This window comes from Lagopus muta, chromosome 6 (assembly GCF_023343835.1).
Source record: "Lagopus muta isolate bLagMut1 chromosome 6, bLagMut1 primary, whole genome shotgun sequence".
NCBI classification, from domain to species: domain Eukaryota; kingdom Metazoa; phylum Chordata; class Aves; order Galliformes; family Phasianidae; genus Lagopus; species Lagopus muta.
Window position 1 is genome coordinate 28,830,581 of NC_064438.1, and position 15,936 is coordinate 28,846,516.

The 15,936-nt window shown below is 35.5% G+C and overlaps 1 protein-coding gene across 1 annotated transcript in view; it reads right to left on the minus strand.

Annotated features, from left to right (window-relative positions):
- Nucleotides 1-15,936, minus strand: part of PALS1 (protein associated with LIN7 1, MAGUK p55 family member) — a 51,461-nt gene that overhangs the window by 4,391 nt on the left and 31,134 nt on the right. Inside the window, exons 4-13 of the mRNA XM_048947458.1 lie at nt 10,696-10,773; nt 10,010-10,156; nt 9,229-9,390; nt 6,400-6,477; nt 5,325-5,508; nt 3,652-3,723; nt 3,127-3,198; nt 2,715-2,882; nt 1,837-2,039; nt 998-1,108 (exon numbers count right to left, since the gene is read on the minus strand). Of these exons, the coding sequence (XP_048803415.1) occupies nt 998-1,108; nt 1,837-2,039; nt 2,715-2,882; nt 3,127-3,198; nt 3,652-3,723; nt 5,325-5,508; nt 6,400-6,477; nt 9,229-9,390; nt 10,010-10,156; nt 10,696-10,773 (1,275 nt within the window). The remainder of the gene's footprint in view (nt 1-997; nt 1,109-1,836; nt 2,040-2,714; nt 2,883-3,126; nt 3,199-3,651; nt 3,724-5,324; nt 5,509-6,399; nt 6,478-9,228; nt 9,391-10,009; nt 10,157-10,695; nt 10,774-15,936) is intronic.

A 15,936-nucleotide genomic window follows, 5' to 3' on the forward strand; every position in this document is an offset into this window, starting at 1 on the left:
TGAGCCTCCTCTTCTCCAGATTAAACAATTCCAGTCCCCTCAGCCACTTCCCATAAGACTTGTGTTGCAGACCCCTCAAAAGCGCCACTGCCCTTTTCTGGTCACACTCCAGGACCTTGCTGTCTTTCTTGTAGTGAGGGGCCCAAAACTGAACACAGTACTTGAGGCGCAGCCTCATCAGTACTGAGAACAGAGGGATGATCACTTCCCTGTTCCTGCTGGCAACACTACTACTGATACAAGCTGGGATAATCTTGACCTTCTTGGCCACTGGGCACACTGCAGGCTCACATTCAGCCAAACATTGACCAACACCCCTCCAAGTTCATTTCTTCCGTACAGTCTTCATTCCAGCCACTCTGCCCAAAACCTGCAGAGTTGCCTAGGGTTGTTGTGGCTGATGCCATGTGTGTCCCATAAATTAATAAGGACCTCTTCTGAGCTTTCAAACATCCTGGCTTAATTTGCAGGTGTCAATTCTGTCAATGCTAGCTTTGCATTTAAATAATTGATCTGAACTGGGTAAGCTGAGGTCTTGAGAAATAATCGTACAGGATCAAGCACAGAAATAATTTTATCCAAAAGAGGTTTAAAATACATTTTTTTAAGTAAGTGCTTTTTCAAGACCAGATAAATTCTAAAAAGAAAAAAAATTCCTCCCTAAAATCATTCCCAGGTTACCTTGAACACAAAGTCATATTTTCTGCAGTTTTGAAATTAAACATCATCTTTGTACCCAAATGCAGGGATGTGTGCCCCAGGCAAATGGATTCTCCTGTCACACATCTCTCACGTTCAGCTAGTGTAGTCTGCTTACTAGCCTGGAGCAGAGATCTCTGACTAACCACCTCCTCTACATTGTCAGTACCATGCCAGCATCCAATTCCAAAAAAAAAAAAAAAAAAAAAAAAGAGCACATGCATTTGTTCACCAAAAGCATTCCAGAACCATACGTAAAAAAGCAGATTGGCTTCAGAAGAAGTGTTAGATATCTTACCTTTGGATTTTTCCCTTCTTTGGCCAACAAAGCACGTAATCTCTCTTGCGAAGGTGGCGCGACAAATATAATATATGGCTTCAAGTCAGAATTACGTAGTGTCTTCAGTGACTGTAGAAAAAGTATTAAATATTGAACACCTAAGAAATTTCCATCCAATTAACAATAACGGTATTACTACTGCCACTCAGAATTCAGTCACCATTTCCTACAAGATTTATATTCCAATATTTCTCACAGTTACGGACTCCAAACATTTACATTTGTTCAAGAATTTCAAAATCAAACAAGTAATCTAAATTGAAGCAAATTTCCTCAAAGCACTAGGGAATTAGAAACTTTTAATTGAGAGGTCTTTGAAAAAAAAAAAATTCCAGTTGAACATTTCCTATTTTGAAGATTGTAATACAGGATGCGAAACACACTATATGCTCAGAGTATTTATTGCCAGGCTACGCATATATCAAGACATACATAAAAATGACCTGACCGCAATCTGAATTGTCCAAAAGCTTCTCCATCTTCTAACACCTTAGAGCTCATAAAATTAGAGCAAAATCTTGATTTTTAAATTCAGAAAATTAGAGCTAGTGAGAAATATCTGGAAACTAATATCCCTTTTAACCTTAGCACAGAAACAAAAGTTATGAATGCAACCTTTTTGTTCCGTGTTTGAAAATACACAGAACACTAAATGGTCCACTGAACACCACTGAAAATAAGTTGGAATAAACATGGAAACAGACAGACTAATTTTACATCAACTTAAAATCTCTCTCTCAAGACTTTCACAGTAGCTGCTAAAATTAAAGCGTAGCAGACAACAGCTTCTGCCATACCTGAGTGTGAAGATTTAAAAGGCATATCTTGCCAGAATTGATCACTTGCCGCACGGAGTCTATACTAGTACCATAAAGATTCTTTTCAAATTCTCCATATTCAATAAACTTCCCTGCAGCTATGTCATTCTCAAATGCTTGTCGGGAAACAAAATGGTAATCCCTGCCAGCTACTTCAGTTTCCCGCCTGCTCCGAGTTGTATCTACAAACAAAACCACAAAAAATAAACTGAATGAAACATACCTACTCAAGTGAAAAGAAAATATCAGCATTTGATTAAAATAGCTAAGAAATACATGTATTTTATTCGGTGTAATAAACAATACTGCAGAGATGGATCAGTCAAAGACCGAATCTACATTCAGATGTCTTCTTACATTTATCTAAGAAAAAACAGTCAGTTAAGAATAAATTTCACCCATGCAGCTGCATTCTGGAGGTGAAAAAAAGCTGTTAGTTATTTATAATACTAATTTCGGGTACAAAAGACATTTTATGTAAAATTCAATGAAATGTAAATAGTTTGGAAAAGTATTAAATCCATCTAAAGTTTAAGTTTATGCAGGATAACTAGTCCAAAAATTATTTGTTAGATGTGCCAGTTTCTTCTTTAACCCTCTGTAACTCATTCCGACTTTATCCAGATTGAAAAATATGCGTGTCATGTAATACCTCTATAGCACTATGTTGGGACACTGGATTTGCATTTACTTACAAAGGCTAGTGCCTGCCACACAAGACATAATTTGTTCCTCACCAAAGAGCTGACTGTAACCTCCTCAAAACCCCTTAATTTCTAATTGCAATTTTAATCACAAGAGGATTTGGGTGTAGGCAATGTTTAGAATAAGCAATCATATCTGCTTATCAAACTTACGGGGAACAGCAGAGGCAAAGCGATCCACTTCGTTATTCATAAGTCTCTGCCGCAATTCATTTTGGCCACAGTTCTGTGGGCCAATGAGAACAATAGGTCGTTTTCTGTTTGCTGGTTGATGATACAGTGACATTTCCTCATAAGTTAATATTTCTTCATTATCATAATCTTGAAAGAAAAACAATAAAAAGGTCAATGCATTATTGCTTGTTGAACGTGTCATTTGTCCTGCAGAGCAAGGTTTCAGGAAGCTCCCCTCTACAACCTCAAAGATTGACTCGGTCTAGTAAGCCAAGACATATTTATTTTATTTATTTATTTATTTTTGCTTTCTGGGGAAATAAAACAGGAGCATTTATTAAATCTTCCATAGTTACTCATAAATGCACACTATGTAAAAGATGTTACTTACCATCATTTTTATTTGCATTGTATAAAACCTTCTTCCGTTTCTTTTTGTTCTTCTTCGCACACCAGAGTTTTCCTAATCAAAATAAAGTCATCACAATTACATACCCATGAGGTAAAACGCTTCCTATCTTACTGACTATATGGATTTGAAGATCTGAAAACATTAGGTTGTTTATTTCATTACACCAGTAGAGTGTATGAAGCAAATTCTGCATAGCAGGAGCTTCAACTGGGTCTTGCTACAAGTAAAATTCTTTAAGAAAAAGGAGGCACTCAAAATTCCCTTACATTAATCTACACTGTGCATAATAATTATGAGAAAATACTGATTGATATTAAATTCTAAAACTGAAACTAAACTGATTGAAACTAAATTCAGGCCTGCATTTACATCAAGAACTTCAAGCAAGCACCACACTGGTATTATAAAAACGGAGAATTTTCTCTCTATACTGACAAGGTTCTAGATAATAGTAATTAACACTATTAGTTAGACACCTTTTTCCTCAAAAAGCACAGATCTAACCTGATTTCTCCGGCTCCTTGTCTTCTTCTATAGTTTGCTTCATTGCTTCTCTTTGTTGCTGAAAACTTTTTCCTGAAAGCATTTTAAGGAAAAATGAAAGCAGTTAACTTTTGAAAACTGTTATTATGTATAGTCATAAGTACGCATACATTTCCATACCTTCTTCTAATGACTTACTCATTTGGTTAAGATTTTAAATCTCTGAAGCTTCTAGTAGAATATGTCATAAAACAGAAATTTGTTGGGGAAAACTGCTTGTTATAAAGATGTAAAATTCTATTATCTTAATAGAATGAAACTCAGAAACTCAGCACAATTAATCTGGATATGTACATTAACAATACCCTTCAAAACTGACAGTATTTGGAACTGATGTAACTCACGTACACAAAAGTATCTGTTGTCTTTTTAGTACTGTCTAATTTGGGTGACACTCACAATTAATTTTTCAGGATTTTTTTTTTAAATTATTTCGTAATACTCATATGGTGCTTTTTAAATAAATACTACTTCCATATTTGCTGCCAAGCAAGCCACTAAACAATCACTACCATAAAATGCAAGCTATACTTCCTTAGGATTTTCATATTGTTTGACTATCATTTTCTTCAGCTGTCTTAACACTGGCAACAATGCTGTATTTAGCAGGAAATGGGAACTAAGGACTCAGCTGATTTCTTTCCCATCATGTCCTAAAATTTGTCTGAATGATGGAAGGAGTGAAAAATTCTAAAAAATTCTAAAAATTCTAAAAGGTAAGATTCGCGGAGGTTGAAGTTGATGAGAAACCAGTTTATTGCTTCCAAAACATAATCATCAAGTGAGAATGGCACAGCCTCGTACTTTTCTGGATAGTTTTGTCTGAAAACTGAAAACATGGGGAAGACTACATTTTTGTCATTGTGATCATATATTTTTCTTATTTTTTAATATTATGTATGTTATATTTATGCTACATTTCTAAAATTTCAGCTTGAAAAAAATACTATGCTACATTTAAAATCAGTGTTTCCCTAATCTTATTCAAATATTATAAAATAATAGCATACTGTTCTATGGAATTTACATCTGTTCATCTGCTAAGAACTGTGGTGAACTGGAATACATTACATACTTCAAGAGAAAAATTATATACTGACTTCAGTTACTCAAAGGCTTTCAGCAGTTAGAAAGGAAGCTTGATTATTACAATAACTGAAGCTCTTGGCTGAGTGAAAATACATAGAAAAGTTACTACCTGAAAATATATTTTTCAAAGATACTACTTGAAATAGTGTGAAACCTAAAAGCTGCTCTCATCTCCGATGCAACAAGCAGGTTGAAGTCCAATTTTGCTGCTGTAGCCAGCAGAGGGAACTCTGAATCCACAGAGTTGCCAGGGTAAAAGAATAAAGAAATACAGAGTAATTTAGGAAACGTGAACTGCAGTGGAAGTGGTCGTTTTACTTGATGTTTAACTTTTTACATTTATACATGGAGATGCTTCTAAAAGGTCAACCTTTCAAATAAACGTATAATGAAACCAACAGTGGGCTCTGCTGCAAAATCTTCAAAGTCATAGGTATTTTAAGGCTGTGGATATGAGCTCTTAAAAAAAAAAAAAAAATCGAAATATTGCCTCCTACAACTATAGGAACAACAACTTTTCAAGGTTTTTCTAGATCTTTATTTACCAGGAATAAGGCCTGCCAGTGGTTGGTTATCTTCATCTCCATCTCTGTAAGCCTGCCACCAGTTTGGGTCTTCTTGGCTGATGACATGGAGTATATCTCCTTTTTGAAAAGACAGGCCTAACTCTCGGCAGGGGACATAAGGGTCATCAGAAGGATCATAGTCAAAATGTGCTTTCACATGTATCTGTGGAAGAATGTAAAAAAAAGGAAAAATCCGTGACTTCAGAAGAGTTGCACCTCCATCTTCCCATAACTAAAGATGAGGTTTGATATATAAAAGCTCCAAGATAACTCCTATAGAATGCAGACTGTATCTAGGACATACAGGAGACACTGGAATGGATAAAAGCCTGAATTTCAAGTTTCATTAATTCTAGAGCCTACAAATTTTTTTAACCACTTTAGGAACAACAACAACAAAAAATCCTGAGCTACAAATCTAAGCCCTTAGCACTCAAAAAGAATCACAGATATTCTCATTTACTTATATTTAAATAGCAAACACAGAATGAGACCCATTTTATGGCTTTCAGATAAAATTTCACTTCAAAAATACTTTACTTCGCCACCAAACATTTAAGTTTTAGGGTTTTTTTTTTTGCTTTGATAGAAATCTGTGCAATCTTTCTTCAAATTCTTGAAGTAAACTAAGGAAAGGTTATGTTAACTACAAAGACACCAAAAGCATCCAGTATACAGATTTTTCTTCACAAAGCATATTTACAAATTACAGTAGAACACTTAACTTCCATCAAATCAATTCATATATATAAAATAGAGAAACGGAGAAATTCCAAATAGAATTTCAGAAGCATAAGTGGTGCTACTTTTATTAAATTCTTATTATTTTAGAAACAGAGTTAGAAATACACCGTGTTTCAGCTTATCACTGTCAATTGTTTTTAACAGTTCACTCAGGTGCAAATCTGGTAACAAACTATTTAAATAATTGCAATTTGGTTTTTGTTTTGCTGTGTAAATAACCTACAAAACAATTTTAACCTATAAAACAAATGTTCTAAGCTCTACTGGAAAAATAGGGTATGCATCACCAAGGGTATGTAAAGCTACTTACAACTGTCTCCTTTGCAGGAGGTGGCTTGCTCTGCTGACTGGGAATCAATACAAAGGTCAGAGTGCCATGCATGTCAGCCTGAGATAAAAAAAGGTCTGTTAACATACAGTTGCAGTGATTCAGCAATGGATTAGAAAACCAAATGCTCATATTCAGATTACAAAAATGTAGAGCTCCAGATTATGTATAACCCATTTCTATTTTAAATAGAACACTTGCAGAGACTTGAGACAAATAGAGGACCAAATAGAGCATGTTCTATTGCTCAGTCGAAAATACCAAGCAGAGCTAGGCTAATAGGAGAAAATACCTAGGAAACTTTAACCCTGAAATTACATAAATGCAACAGTGCTTTTAAATCTAAACATCTCTAGTATGTTTTTATGCTGTTTAACGCTACCAAAGCATACAGAACACTTTTTAAAGATTCAACCAGAACATACGAATTCTACATAGGTACCTAACATTGAAACAGCATCTACAAAGAAAAGGGAACTTAATACATGTCTTGGTTTTAGAGCAGTCATAGTTACTTGCATACTCTTGCACACACTTTATTTCTCCATGTAACAAACATCTATTTTAATACATGTGCCAAATCCTGAAGAGGCCCATGCATCTCACTTTCTATACAACTTTCCATAAACCATAACAATTGATGCTGCATAAACTAAAGCGCATATGAGTATCACCAAAAATTGACACTTCAGGCTTAAATGAAGTAAACATAACCGAGGATAATATGATTAGGCTGTAAGAAAGGAAAATCCACCATTTTCAGTATGCATAGTTTCTTGAGGAATGCACAGAATTTCACAGAGATAGCATGAGTAGCCTTGTCTGAAGTCACATGCCACTTCATTATCATTTTAGGCACAACGGGTGAGGCAAGAATTAGAATGCAAGAAACTTCTCTCTCTTCTGTTCTTAAGTATTCTTTGGGGACTGAAGCTTTTTTTTTTTTTTTTTTAACTTTTTATAACTTCTAAAATTTAACATTACAAAACAAAAAAAAGTCAGCATACAAATAATTATGAAGCTTAAAAACTAGTTTTTTAAACTAGGACATCCTGAGGTTTTTATCAATTGCTCCTACAAACATATGTAACACATAAATAATACATATGTATCCAAATAATACATATGTATCCATACTGCATCTTTTGTTCTGTAACTCTAAGTTGTAGGACCTGTTCAAATGGAGAACAAGATCTCCACAGAGAGTTAAACTGCTACTGTTTAATTATCTGTTAAGCACATACAAAACATATTTTTCCAAAGGCAGAAGGATGTAGCTAAATATGGATGGCTTCTTCTGAAAACATGGATGGCAACGGAGCTAATCGCATAAAGGATCTCACACACCTCTGATCCAAAACACATGGAGACTGAAGGCTTTTCAAATAAATGGCTCAAGAAAACCATTTCTGCCTCTAATTCTCTCCACTCAGCCTCCCTCCATGCACCAATCCAGCAGAACCATCAGAAAAGATGGACAGTGTCCATTAAAAACTACAGTCTTACACTAGAAGACTTCATTTATTGATAATGTTCGTACTTCCTATAATAAATGAAACTTACAGAAGAACTCAAGTCTTTGCCCTGATTTTCATTTGTATATAGAGCTCACATTCACTAAGTAATTCAAATATTTACTATATATGTTTCTTTGTAACTTCTTCCCAAAGATCCTCTTAATAAATACGTGCTAGTATTTCCAAAGGTCTGTAGTAAACGTGGAAAAAAATGCACTTTCATCCATTTTCACTTTTACAGAATGATCTCCTCTGATGGAGACTAAAGACTCACAGTAAGGTTCCAAGTGACCCATCGCAGACACTATTCAATAGCAGGTGCCAAGGAAGAGCATAGAAACAGAGGAATATTGGGCAAAATGAAGTATGTACAATCCCCAGCTACTGGCACCCTAGCTTGCCAGAACTTAGTAAAGGCAGAAATGTTCTAGTTCCTGATGGATTTTTTGCTGGTTTTATCTAGTACCTTTTGAATTGATGCACAGCTTTGCTATGAATGTTACAAGCGTAACAAACAGAAAAGTACCTTTTGTTGGTAAGCTGCTAGACAAAAAGGTTTTTTGTTAGGAGGAAAAGAGTAAGAAGTCTGGTCAGGTAAATGTCCCATGTGAAATAATTAGCAGTGGGTTGAGTCCAGCCAGAAACTACTGCCAACTGCTTACTCGCTACTCTCCCCAAAAGGCACATGGCAGAGAATCGTAAGATCAAAAGCAAGAAAGACTCATGGGTCAAGAATTTAATATATGAGTGTTTAAAACCAAACAGACCTAAAAAAAAAAAAAAAATCAGCATCAGAAGAAATGGCTCATTGTCTATTTTTTCTTCCTGAGCATGGTATTACGTGGCATGGACTACCACTGTGGACATCTGTCCTCACTGTCCCCACCACAACACTTTATGTACCTACTCATGGGAAGGGACAGAACGATGCAGACACACATTTATTGATATTAACTGAGGACTAAGCCTGAGACAGATGACAAAAAAAATCATGGCTTCTCACAGCTAAGCAAAGCTTTTCCTTAGAAGTCATAAGAACAAGTCTCAAGATGACAGCTTGACCTGTTCATATTTGTAAGGCTCATTTTTCCATTTAGCTGCCATTATACTTACTAAAATTGCACCTTGCATGAGAAAGCACGCTTGAAATGACCCTCCATGTGTGAGTATTAAATATGAGAGTAAAAAACGGCTCTAAAATAATTCTAAATATGACTACAAATGACAAGCAGAGCTAACAGACTTCACACTTAGAGGAGTATTTTTTGCATGGAAAATGAAATCCCCAACTCACCAGTAAATCAAAAACTTCATTAACATCTTTCCCACGAATCTCAATGCCATTGATCTCCAGAACTTCATCCCCTTCATGTAACAGCCCACTCTTCTCTGCAGCACCTCCTTTGACTATTCGACTAATGATGACAGAATCCATTTCATTACGAACAGTAGCACCCTGTGTAGTAGCAACAAATTCTGAATTTATTACATATCACAAACTCAAAGCCATCTATTGCAAATATTTCAAGCCAGTGATGAGACGTTTCTCTGTTGAAAGAAAATGCATGTAACAGCTTGGATGTATACAAGCAATGCTCTAGTTTACAAAAAAAACCATTTGTTTCTTTAAGTGGTATTAGAGATTGAAGAATTGAATTACTCTACAGTATAAGATTTTTTTTCTTTCTTTTTTTTTTTTATAAAAACTTTCCTAAACACTTCTTGGAAAGATGCAAATAGAAAATGAAAAAGAGCACTAACACAACACAGACTTCTGTAATTGGACAAGGATCTAAGCTTCCCTGCAGCTAAGCTTGGATAGTGACTTCTATAATAATACCCTGTCCAAATCCACATGATGAAAGCTATACAGGCTCTAAGTGGTAACACGTCTACTGTTATATCAAAATGCATATTAAGTAATCATACATTACCATTTCTCATTTGGGCAGGTGGGGAAGAAAATGATTCTTGAGTTAAACATAACTTTCACATTCAAATTCTAAGACTCTCGTAGTCATCTGCAAATACTGCTCACCTGCTTCAAGTGTAACTGAGCGAGTACCAACACTTACCAATGGAATGTCTCGAGCTTTCTCAATGCGAACTATTTTAACCGTCTCCCCTCCATACGTGCCAACATTTTCATAAATTTTTTCATCTGCAACAGGCTCGGGTTGCATTTCTTGTTCTGCAACCTTATCATGAGCTAGTAGAAGTGCCTAGTGTTAAATGAAATCAGCTCAGTTACAGTAAAATCCTAATTTCATATGCATACAAAACAGTAACAATCAATGAAATTCTGCAATTTGAAAGCTCTATACACAATTACAGAATATTACAAAATGACTCAAGCAATAGAAAAGATTTATCACAACTATGCAGTTTCTACCTGCAAAAAAGTTCGCTTTCAGTTTTATAAAATAATACAAAACTACTTTGAATGCAAAGTTGTGACTATACTTATAATTTCTCCTTGAAAAAAGTAGACATTGGTTTACTATATATGTGAATGAAGACACAGAAGCAAAAAAACTAGCTGCAGTCAAAACTACAAAATTTACTTCATCAGTAAGTCATGGACAAAATTCCCTTTATGTACCCTATGATAAGAATGCAATGACTGTATCTATCACAGAAAAAAAAAAACACAGAAAAGTAAAGTAGTTCATGTGTTGCCACTGACATTACTGATCTAATGCTACCTTGCTCATGTGAAAATTAGCTTGTAATACCTGTAGAAGACAACAATTTGTTTTACCTGCATGTGAGGGGCATTCAGCAAGGCATTAAGTTCCTGCCCATCCTTGTGGTGACTGGGTTTTAAAACACTCTGAACCTGAAAAGAAATAAAGTAGTAAAGCTCTCACTCTACCCAGTGATTCATCAATCTTCATTCCTCAACTGAAGCACAAAACCCTAATTGCAATTATTCATTTTATGAAAGTACAATATGCCCAATAACTGTTATACCGATGCACTGAGCCTGGCCTAGTACACGTTAGAAAAATGTGCAGTGAGATCACAGGACTACTCCAGCATGCTGTGCTTCAGTGATTTTCTATCGAATGCAAACTGGTATCCAGTATATCACATGCATTTCTCAACAGAAACCAACGAGCTCAGCTACTGCAAGAGACCTACACAAAGAAGTTGAGAAAGGAACCTGACAGCACAATTAGCTACAATGAAGCCTACTTTGCAAATATGGCTACATCTATCAAACTGGGCTAGTTTCTCACTAATGTGACCAGACTTCCTTTTCCCTAAAAGCAGATGGTTTATTAGTATTTCTACCAGCAGCAAAACCAAAGATTCCGAAACAGGTTGTGCAGCACTTGCTGGAATATCTGTCTCAGAAGCTCTAAGAGTCGAAACTTCAAAATACCAACATCTCAGCAAACCAGTTTTCTTCAGCTATTTTTTTTATACTTTTTTTTTTTTTTTTTTTTTTTGCCAAGGAAAAGAATAATCCACAGTAAGACAACTGTTCTTGCTCAAGTAGCTTTTGTTGCCAAAAAAGGTTTGCATTCCTGTTCAGTTAAACAGGCCTTGCCATCATCTCAAATACAGAAAATCCCTGTATGTTTTAAAGGAAAGCCAGGAGCAGGGAATTCCCCCTTATCTAAAAGCAAGGCTGAAGAAGATACTTTCCACAGCAATTATCTTCAGGCCTAATCTGCACCAAAGTCATGAGTCCAAAAGCACTAATGAAGCTGGAGGAATCAAGAGTAGATTATATGTAACAGCAGCTTCCTGTGAGATGGAAACATTCTTTCCCCCATGAGTTTTTTAGTCTTCAGGATGTAAAATATGACATAAAATCAAGAACTAAATTGAAGAATTAATTTAGATAAAACCACAGAGAACAGAAGGAATTCAGCTTCCCATCAATTTGACCTAAGTCATATCTCTGCAGCTGCCAGGAAGCTATTATCCCCAGTTAGAAGTCCTGCAAGCAAGACACTTAGAACACATGGCAAGATGCTGAGTATTACACAGAGAAAAAAAAAATGTACTACATACATCTGTAGGTATTGTTATATCTCAGAATCAAATCCGCACGTCTTTGTGAATTTATACAATAAAAAAAGCAATATAAAAGCAATCCTGAACCATATATTATTTATAGTAACATTTTGCTAGTTGCTACGTGACACACAGATTAAACAGTTTGAAACAAAAGTGCACAATAAGGCATATATATGTTTAGATGCCAAGAACAGCATCTCCCCTCCTGCTTTATTTTTCCATGCCTTAGAACTTGGCCCAACCAGTCAGTCATTCTCTATGCAACAACATCCTTTATTGCAGCTGAATTTCCTCTTTGAATGATTACATTATTCAAAAACTCTAACAGCTCCTCCACCTCCTTCCTAAGGAAAAGATAAATATATTATTTATTTGCTTAATATAATGGTTGAAGCATTAGGAAAGGTTCAGTCTGCTATGTGCAACACTTATCACACTGGTACAGCTGCACATCAGATTGCTTCGTTATTTAAGGTAAAGAATTCCATGTCTTATCAGGTGAAGAAATCTGAATCTAGGCTGATTTTCCAGAAGTGACACGCCACAGACAGTATAAGCATTCCATGCTAAACCTGTGGCAATACTACTATTTTCTTAACCCTTCAAGCCAGTTTTTACTGTTAGTTATGTAAACTTGAGCTCAAACAACTAAAAAAAAATTATTAATATGGTTTCATTATAAAAGCCACAACTTGGAGGCATACTGCGAGACACATAGCAGAGGGCACACACTGGAATCATATTGGCCATTCAGAATATAATCAAATCTGCAAAACCATGCGGCATGGAATGAGCAGGACTGTTGGGAGCAATGTATATATACATTCTAAAGGATTTATACTGGAAGTTACAAACGTCTTCTGTCTTCTCAGAAGAACTGATCTAATTTCATTGTTTACACTTCCTAAAGTGAATGATATCAGGTATTTAGAAACAATTTATATAAATTGAGTCTGTTGAGTATATTTAATAGCAAGAATATATTCAAGGCATCTGATTTGCGGTGTTACAAGCCAAAAACTACCAGCTGTCTTATATGCTGCATCAAATATTCTTACAAGGTCAAGATTCAGACCATGTTCCCATAATCCTCACCTCTACCTTGGTCAAATTTAAAAGGATTTAAAATCAATTTAATTACATTTGATGTTTACTGCTATTTTTGTTTAAGAGATAGACGACTACATTTTATGGAGATTAGCTCTTTAAAATAAATTCCTTAAGCCTAAGTGCTCCATTCCACCTTTTTAATTCAATAAAGGTTTCTTAACAGTGAGAGCAAAGGAAAAACCTGAGTTGTTGGGATCTGCTTACCAAAGTAAACAAGAAAAGTGCAAATATACTAATATAAAGAATCCCCTCAAGAGGACTAGAAAATAAGTGTCTCGTTCCAATTAAATATTGTTAAGTTTAAAAAAAAAAATAATCAAAGGCAAAAATTTTTCACAACACTGTTAAAATACATAATTTTTTTACAAATAGGTAAACTTTTTAAGAGTAAATGAAAACGGAGACTCAAATTAAGTTCAGTGTGGCAAACGAAAATCTCCCCAGACTACACCTCAGAAAAGCTGTTTATACTAAATCTTTTTTTTTTTTTTTTTTTTTTTTTTTTTAAACAGAGGATAATTTTCATCTGTTTTTGTCAGAGCCACAGATGTATGAGTTCTAGAATAGGCTCTCTTGTACATCACAAAGCCTCCAACAGCAGAGAGTTCAGAGTTTGTAGCTTTAAATTGGGTCACACACTACAAAAGTTTCAGATTTGTACACTGTCACTGATGACCTGTGCACTGGAATATGCACATTAATATTACTTAACATTAATTTTAAATGACATGTGTGTATATACTGTTTTTCTTTCTTGTAATGTTTTGTATCATCAAGATGTTATCAGTTGTTCAGACTTTTCCAAGTGTCTCTTTAAAAACACCTTGAAGTAGGTAATGCTCCAGAAAGATAAAAGAACTGCGTTCTGAGGGAGCTTCCTAAGCCTATATTTAAAGGTGGGAAAAGAAAAAGGTACAAAAAAAAAAAAAAGCCTATAAAATAATTGGGCATGCTGCCCCTGTTGGGGGCGGCTTGCATGTGGAAAACAACTTTTCCTGAAGCAAAAATTCATTAAGGAATAACAGGTCTGAAAAATGAGCATAAGATCTGTTCAAACAAGAACAACGTGAATGGAAGCCTCAAGCTCTTCCTTACAACACTTCTGTTGGTCACAGAAATATCTGACCTGAATTTCCAGCTTAATCATTTCAGGATGTCATTTAACATATTGCAAAATATAATTTGCTTAAATAAATCAGAAGTTGAATCTAGATTACATCTGAAAATGAACACAGATGTATGCAATATGTTTCCCTTCAGGAATTTCAAGGCTGCAACAAGACACAGACAGGGGATGAAGCATCAAAATGAGAGCAGGAATAGATCATCTTTCATGTAATATTCTTCCAGGTGATGACAAAATTCTATCAGATAAACAAAATATTTAATTCTTAAATGCCTTCACGCATTATGCTAAGACACAGAACTGGCTTTGCACTGTCTTCTGATCTTAGGATTTATGAAACTACCTGCAAATAACAGGAATGTGCTAAGAATGTGGGAGTTAGGGAAGACAGGAGGGAGGAACATGAACATTTGAGAACTGATTTGTAGTTTTCCCTACATTGAGAAAGCTCTGCTATTTCACTACAGTTGCCAACAGAAGATTGTCTTTCAGGGTAATTTAGGAAGGCATACATTCCTCCTGGAGACTTCTGCTAAGCACGAAATAAAAAAATATCATACCCATGAAGGGGGGTGAGGGGGGTAGGGCAAAACCAATCACATTTATGATATTAATCTCAAGTGTTCTATACATATTTAAAAACTCTGACTTGCATCTGAGTGAAAATGCAAACTAGGTCTATAGGCATGATGTATGTATGAAGAAGTGGCTTACAAACAGAAGTTAACTTGAAAGGTTCCTCTAGACTTGGACAAAGCCTAGCAAGCATCCTGAAGCAGCCTAGAGGCAGCCTGATAAACTATAGGCAAGCTCACAGGAAAGATACTCCCACTTTGTTTTGGTGCAATCTTACTGATGAGCATTAACACAAAAATCCTGAGCAGCAGATTAATCAGCAAACTCTGCCTTTGGGGAATGCTTTAGTGACATCTCTCAAGAATCAGTAATTTATTCTGCAAAAGAACTAAGACTGCAACATTGTTTTCTTTGACTTGCAAAACCAACAAAACCAGATGCTTCGAAAATAATCCTGTTGCTATACTGAAATGGAAGTGATGCATCTGTGAGCAATGCGCCAGTGCACCTGAGCCGGGTCTGAGCAGGTGCACTTCTCCTGCCTGGGGTGCTGGCTTTGCAGAATGCAACCTGCTGCACTTCCGATGATCCTCCTGTTATCTGCAACTTTGTATCTGATGCATTTCCCATGCATTACTTCTACTGCAAGGCTACTATAAACTGGCACTGTGCATCAACATTCGAGTGAGTAAGACTCAAAGAAAACAGTTAACTTAGCTAAAATTGTAATAATATTAATATTAATAATATGTATAATATTTCAAACATTTAAGATCTCACTGAAAATACGAAAGTTTTAGATCTTACTAAAGTAGGTTTCTAAAAGCACAATTTAATCATTTCTAAAAGATGTGCTTGGCCTTATAAGAGAGCTGTCATATCAGAAAAAAAATGTGATCTGAAGATCATAGTAGTAATAAAAAAAACGTTAAAGCACCTGCTGCTCACTTTAAAGCAAAATGCTTGTTTCCAGTACAGTTGTATTTTCAGAGATGCTTCCAAATTTAAGAACCAGGGCTCAACTTGGAGGAAACTCACAATAACAGATAACTGCAATGCAACTCCTAATCCCTGGACTAAAGAATAGTGAATGTGAAAAATTTTCCTTAACTGCTCCCTTTTCTGTTTAATTCTTTTACATGTTTTAATTCTATTACA